The 7,441-nt window shown below is 43.5% G+C and overlaps 1 protein-coding gene across 1 annotated transcript; it reads right to left on the bottom strand.

Moving 5' to 3' along the window:
* Positions 1-4,184: 4,184 nt before the first annotated feature.
* On the bottom strand, positions 4,185-7,055 carry lgalslb (lectin, galactoside-binding-like b). The gene is made up of 5 exons (XM_030771926.1): positions 6,823-7,055; positions 6,223-6,312; positions 6,040-6,128; positions 5,156-5,345; positions 4,185-4,418 (listed from the first exon to the last, which is right to left on the bottom strand). The coding sequence occupies exons 1-5, from the start codon at positions 6,853-6,855 to the stop codon at positions 4,275-4,277; spliced, it is 546 nt and encodes a 181-aa protein (XP_030627786.1). The 5' UTR covers positions 6,856-7,055; the 3' UTR covers positions 4,185-4,274.
* Between the last annotated feature and the right edge of the window lie 386 nt (positions 7,056-7,441).

Consider the following 7,441-nt stretch of genomic DNA (forward strand, 5'->3'; position numbering starts at 1 on the left):
CACACACATACACAAAACAACACCTCAAATCACACGCACACACAAACATCTCAGATTAGGTGAATTTTTTTTATTTTATTCAATCAAATGAATTCAGTTTGTCAGTAATGATTTTACAACAGCGTTTTAAATTTCCATACAATTCAAATTTTTACACTTTTAAAAAACAATTTTTAGAATATGGTATACTTGGGAATACAGTTATCAGTGCCTCTTCTAAAATACTGATGGGAGTATTTTACTTTTCCATTTGTTTATCCAGTTCTTTTCTTCATTACATTTGAATCTGTTTACTGTAAATACTGAGAAGTGAAGAAAACATAAGCACACACACTCAGTGATTCCATAAATCTTTTACTCTATCACCCTGTTCAAACAGCTGCTTTGTGTCACAGTAGCAAATGAACATCTAGTTTTCCTCCGAAGTTTATTTCAAATTGCGACTTGATTAGTGAGATATTTTGGTTTAGCGCGTAATTAAAATCTGGATGTAAAACTCCCATGTCCTATTTTATTAGGCACATTTTTAATGGAAATGCAGGTATGAAACATATGGGATAAACATCTACACTGCAGGCTTTAAAATAACTTAGTGAAACATGATTGCATAATCACTTTTTACAGGTTTTACAGGTCTCTCTCTACACAGAGAGCTTTCCTGCTACCAAAAAACAAAACAAAACAGAAATAACTGCAGGGTGAAAGCAGCGAGACAGTCAACTACAGAAATGCCATCAAAAACAAAACGCCACTATGCTATGCAAGTCTATGCAAAATTAAACAAACAACAACCTCATCATTTCAGGTATAGCTGGATATAAAAACACATACTCTATCAAACACTCTATCAAACTCCTTCTTCAGCGCAGTCTTGACAGTTACTGTTACTAAAACACGTATGAAGCAGATCCAGTCTGGCCCTGTTCAACAGATGTGCAGCCAAAGTCCAAAGGCATGGTTAAAAATTTACAATCAGAGGCAAACACATTCATGTCAAAACCAATTAGAAACCCAGTCAGAGACATTTACAGTAAGGGTGAAAGGTCAGAGGGGCAAACCTGCGACCTGCGACCTGCTTACAGAAGCCGAGGAAAAGGCACCTTGACCGAGGAGGAACGTTTGGATCATAGGAAGCAGAGGAAAAATCACCCGGTTTGGGAATTCCATGGATTTAGACCAGTCGGCGCATGAAAGCACGCCAGTGATAACTGTTCTGATTAAAGCATGTCGGTGGTGTTTGTAGGTTCACTCTACAGGTCTCATTTAAGCCAACAAATTCAACAAAACCTAGTTGTCAACATCACCTACATGACTTCAGTCTGACAGCACAGTTTCAGCTCTCTGCCCTCCCCAGTCCTCCTGGGTACAGAGCCACATACATTTCTGCAAATAAAACCTAAGAGACCAAGAGAAGCAGCAGCTTACACAATGAGCATTAGTCCATAGTCATCAAACAGCACCACTTACAAACACACTAAATCACTATTAGCATTATTACAATGTCTTCTCCTCACACCTGTGACATCCTCTGCCCTGCTCCAGGATTAGAATGAGATTAGTCTTTCTTGGCTTTGTTTTGGTCTGTGCACTGGAGTAATGGGCCCAATACAACGGAGGAAATCTGTCAGTAACGACTTACTTTATCTAAACTCCGCCTCCTCTGGAAGACCAGGTCAGATTTACTAAACTAAACTAAAAAAAAACTGTACATGGCTCACCAGAGAGGACAATATTGCTTAAATATAGAAATGAAACATCCACTTCCAAGACAAAACCGTTTTAGCTCAGCACTGAATGGTGCATGTCAATATGCTGTTACCGGCACTCCCAGCTCCGACTACACGACAGACACTCAGAAGCACCAGCACACTTCAATAAAAACTAAACAAAAAAACACTGGTAATCACTGGGTCTGTTTCCAGGACTTGGCCAATACTTACATTTCAGAATCATACACATAGCCCTGTGCACAAACTCAGAGCCCCACAGAGAGAAGCGGCCGGCGGGGGGGGGGCACTAATGATGACAAATGCTTCTCTGTGCCCCCCCAAATCCAGCCCAGAGTCCTCCAGTCCTGCAGTGGGCACATGGAAAGCTGTCCATGGTCTTGATCTCTGACATATGGGAAGGAGAAATTGACTCATGGAGTCAGTCCAGGCCATTCAAATAAAGGACAGTGATAAAACCGGGCCAGGACGGGTACTGTAATAAAACCGGGCCAGGACGGGTACTGTAATAAAACCGGGCCAGGACGGTGTCTGAGTGTCTGAGAATGACTGAGAGATAAAATAAAATCTACAAAACACACATAGCTCAGGAACCTCCTGCTTTGCATTGCTTGTTTCTCAGAAGCATGTCCATCCCAGAACAGCTACGCCTGACAACAACACTGACGACTGAAGAGCTAAAGACAGTTTACTGATGTGAGTATGGACACACACTCAGACTCCACGCATGAAACATGTTTTAGCATACGCAGGTGCTATGCCAAAACACAAATCGTCAACATTACGCATAGGGAAGTACACACATATAATCCTAACTGCAGTGGTGGTAATAGACAGACAGAATTGTGGGGAGACAGTCATGCTCTGTCCGTGAGCAGAATGGAGACACATCAGCAGAACAAATGATTCTGTCCTGCAGACAGCCCTGTCCACCGCCCTGACGCTGAACCAGGCCATTCTGCAGGTGTCCTCTCTGAACAGAATCGGTAATAGAATGTAAAAGGCTGGAGAAGGGATTTGGAGGCTAAGCAATCTTTCTGAAGGTGATAACAATGTCCCACTCACACTGTCATGTTTTTTGTGAAGCCTGTAAGCATGTTACTGTACATTCAAGAAAATCCATTCACTCCGACCGTTACTTCTGCCTCCACAATCACCGAGCGCTCACAGAACAGAATGTAAACTTCTGCTTCACAATCACCGAGCGCTCACAGAACAGAATGTAAACTTCTGCTTCCACAATCACCGAGCGCTCACAGAACAGAATGTAAACTGCCTCCACAATCACCGAGCGCTCACAGAACAGAATGTAAACTTCTGCTTCACAATCACCGAGCGCTCACAGAACAGAATGTAAACTTCTGCTTCACAATCACCGAGCGCTCACAGAACAGAATGTAAACTTCTGCTTCACAATCACCGAGCGCTCACAGAACAGAATGTAAACTGCCTCCACAATCACCGAGCGCTCACAGAACAGAATGTAAACTGCCTCCACAATCACCGAGCGCTCACAGAACAGAATGTAAACTTTCAGGGGAGTTGCTTCCTGCTTTTTTTTTTTTTTTTTTTTTGGCTAAATTGCGTTATTCAAGAATGTCTTTTTCTATGAAAACTACAGCGACAACATCTGTCTGTGACTAATCCATGGGAAAAAGTCCGCGGAAGAAATGCCAGGTATCTGAACCAGTTTGCTGACGGAGGCTGAGCTACTAAATCAGCCCTAAAACACTAGGCCTGGATGAGAGACAGACAGGTGGCCGTCTGACTGATGCTCCATAACAGGTATAACCCAGCTGGTATTAGAATGTATACAAATCCATACTTTCAAAAGGGCCTTTCAATACACAGCCCAGTGTCATGAACTGCATTCTACATTCTACAGTATATCAGTGCAAAATACTGAATGGTTGCAATGAACACTGGTTTTGAGAGAATCCAATGCCAGACGCAATTCTAAATGATATCACATCATGGTTAGATCAGAACATAATCCTCGTTACTTTGGGAATTTGGGTCACCGAGTTTACAAGGTACGTCACTGAGTGAAGACCAATCCAGCTGGAAAAGCAAATGCTAAAAGTGAGCTTCGTTCCATGTGCAATCACTAAAGCGTCATTTAAACCCTATCACAAATACTGTCTCTACTGATCACAACCCTCACCTCAGATCAATATGACTCTCAAACCACGGCTGATTCCTGCGCCTTTGACATCTGTCCCTTAGCAGAGACAGTGGAAGTGCTATCAACATGGCAGTCTCCTCTAGGGGCAGAAATGAGATATACGTATAGTGACATCCAAAATAAAACAACGCAACAACAAAAGAGTTACACAGCCAGAGCACTGTTTTCCAGAAGAAAAGACTAGTTGGGCATTGCAACCATTCACCAGAGGGGATTTGTTGTGGGAGAGGAGTGGAGGCAGAGCGGAGGGAGTGGGGGAGAATGCAGGTGGAGGTGAAGTGTGTGTGGGATGGCCGGACCTCAGGCCCACAGTGGCACCGCAGCGTCCCCTGTGCTTCAGTCCTACGGGAGCAGCCGCAGGGTTAGCCTAGCTTAGTGATCTGTAGACTTCCATCTATCCTTATAGAGTTGATGGCCAGTAAAGACTTGACTTTGTGATAGAAATCAAACAGCTGATGTCCATCCACAAATATCCGAAACCTCTGATGCTCACAATGGATCTCAATCTGAATGAGGGGAGAGAGAGAGAGAGGGAGAGGGAGAGGGAGAGAGAGAGAGAGAGAAAGAGGGAGAGAGAAAGACAGTTGAAAAAAGAATTCTTGTCAGAATATTGGTCACATTATTAAAGCGCGGGCTGGAACAGCAGAGTGATTTGATTTTGCATGGCTGCTTATCTCTCTGATTGACTGGGAAGTTGAGTGACCTGTTTTCTGTCTGTGGCATGGCCTCTCATTATCTCTGCACCATCTTTATGCTCTTCAGCCGCTCTTCAGTGACCGTGATCATGCAGTCAGACCAAAGCACAGCATGCAGTGTAAACACAGCTGCCCTTCTCTGATTTCCCCCCATCACAGTTCACCAATCAGACTCTTTCACTTCACTCTGAATGTGAATGAGTGTGAGCTCCAACTCTGTGAAATGATCTGTGATCAGATTCAGCATCATCTCCCATTGCACGGTTTTCCTCTCTCTGACCCTGGTTATGTCTTTATATCTCTGCCAGACTCATATAACACATAACCAATGCATCTTTCATTCTCAACAATGTCAGTGAAACCACTAAGTCTCCATGTAATTCATTTCATTTTTCCCTTGGAGCTTTGGGCAGCACACACACTCACAGAACATGTTCATTCAATAGGACACAACAGCGTGGGCATGCTCTCTGGCCCTAAGGAACAAACGTCATGTTTTGCACCACGTCGGAAAAAAAAAGGGTCCCAGAGCAGTGACTTATCCGTACCCGGAAGGGCTGGTCTGGGATGAAGGGAAAATATGGAATGGCAGTTTCCTCTTCGCTCCACTTCCCTGAAACACACGCGCTCCGCAGGAACTGACGATCCGAGAACCGCGCGCTGAGTTTCAGGGCGATGTCACTCAGCTCCTCAGTCTCCTTTTCCGTGTCTCGACCGCAGGTCAGCATCACATCAAAACTGAAACAAACAAACAAACAAACAAACAAACAAACAAACAATCATTCAGCGAAATGGCAGAGTCACACACTAATCCATACATGAATCCTTTCAATATGTCTCCTGTAGTAATGTCTTCTCTGTTAGTGCAAACAGTGAGTCAACTCTCATACCACTGGCATGTCAGTCACTGTGTCCCTGTGCTGCTGTGTAGGCTGTACACACATTGACTTGACATATAGTAGGTCTGTAATGTGCTATGCATGGCACTGAAAGTTCAAGGAATAAAACCTCAGATCATGCCAGAAACACAAAAACAAACAAACAACAAAAACCCCTTTACAGCAAGGCATGATTAGTGTGAGATTATTTTTATGTTGTGCTTATTCATGCAATAGGAGCATGGGGAATCTAATTTAATAAGATAGGATCTTGGATTTTAACATGAAGAATAATAGGAAGGCCAGAGGCGGAAGCTGTAAAAGCCTTTCCACAGCCATACTGCTTCGTGCACCCGGTAGCCCGGCAAACCCACACGGCGGCAGTAAAGTCGTAGTACCAATATGATAGCTATGTTTACCCGGCTTGGGCAACTGGTTAAAATGCTGTCGTAGACTCTTTTACTGTTATAAACAGTGAAAGAAAAACACTTTGTTGTGGTGCGGCTTTTATACCTAATTTTCATCAGGAATGTGAATGATGCACGCGCACGTACCTGTCTGGCTCTGGATCAACAATGCCCATAACGATGATTTTCTTTCCTGGCCGCATCCCGCCCCTGATTCGGCCGGTGAACGGCACCGTCTACGGTTTAAAAGACAAACATCAGCTTTGGACACTACCTAGCCTCAGCCAGGCGAAACTTTCCGGCAGACAAATATTTTAAATTATACTCAACCAGCAGTCGTGAAATATCTTCTTTGTCGGGAGAGATAAGCCCAGGGTTCTCATATGAATTGTTCAGATGATCATCTTCGGTATTCTTCGTCTTCATGTGAGAGAAAAATGGAACGAAATGAACAGAAATGAAGCAATGCACATAATATACGCCCACCGTACGCTGTAGCAACAATAAAGCAGTGCACACCTTCAATCCGTTATTACATCTGTCATGTTCCTAAAGAGCTTTAGAGGCGAGAGGAGTCATTACTCATAATGCAAAATAATCCGATAAAAGGCATAACACGATATGCGCAGAATTATCACAAACTCGTCTCGTAATTTTGGTTTTGATATGAGGCCTTGGACATCTCAACCCTAATCATTCCATCTCAACCCTAATCATAGCGGTTTCCATCTATTCATGTCGGCTAACGGCACAAGTGTCCCCCTCTACAAAACAAGATACATTGTCTCACCATATAAAAGACACTGTATTAATTCATTTGAAATTTACAGTAGACTACTTGCCAACGCTACAGAATCTCAAGACTCGCGTTCGGATATAGAAAACGAATAAATATATGACGGTGTGTTATTGCCATTATTTCATACTCACTATAGCGTCCTTTTCCATGCCTGCTACCGCCATCTTGCACCGAATACCATAGGATGCTTATCGGCCGAAAGGCAGCCCAGTCCAGCCCAGGAATTTGTCAGCGTCGTGGCAGTGACTCAGGCGGCTATTACAAGGTGTCCTTGCTCATTAAGGAGATATTGCAGCTGGAGGCCTAACCGTGGAGCAGCCGTGGATAGACCCGCTAGTGTGAGAGGAATTGTGCTGACGTGGGATATAATACGGATGGGGTTTAATCCCTCGTCTACTCATGAATCTAATCTGCTGCAGTTACGTCGCCCCTTCACCTAATTAGCTGTAGTCAGAGGTCGTTCTTTTCCCTGCATCGTGTGCTGCGTATTATAACTTCTGAGAAGTTTTAGACTTCATAGCAATAATTTAAAAGGGGCAATTTTAGTAATTCATCTTTAAAAAATATATTTAGGTGCATCGTACGCTATAAAATCAATAGGCTGAGTTAGTATGTCAGCAGTATACAGTTATTGTAGGTCGGTGACTCAACATGGCATAAATTAGGTTGTTTTAAAGGGGTTGTTACACACACACACACACACACACACACACACACACACACACACACACACACACACCACCGCTCTAA

This window comes from Chanos chanos, chromosome 4, assembly GCF_902362185.1.
Source record: "Chanos chanos chromosome 4, fChaCha1.1, whole genome shotgun sequence".
In the NCBI taxonomy this organism is placed as follows: Eukaryota; Metazoa; Chordata; class Actinopteri; order Gonorynchiformes; family Chanidae; genus Chanos; species Chanos chanos.

Bases quoted from the DNA above. Each gene is read 5' to 3' on its own strand.
- lgalslb (XM_030771926.1), bottom strand. From the start codon at position 6,855: ATGGCGGTAGCAGGCATGGAAAAGGACGCTATA. The intron at 6,129-6,222 runs GTTGAGTATAAT...TTTAAACCGTAG, and splicing joins AAGATATTTCACGACTGCTG to ACGGTGCCGTTCACCGGCCG. The intron at 4,419-5,155 runs GTACGGATAAGT...CCCCTCATTCAG, and splicing joins TCCCAGACCAGCCCTTCCGG to ATTGAGATCCATTGTGAGCA.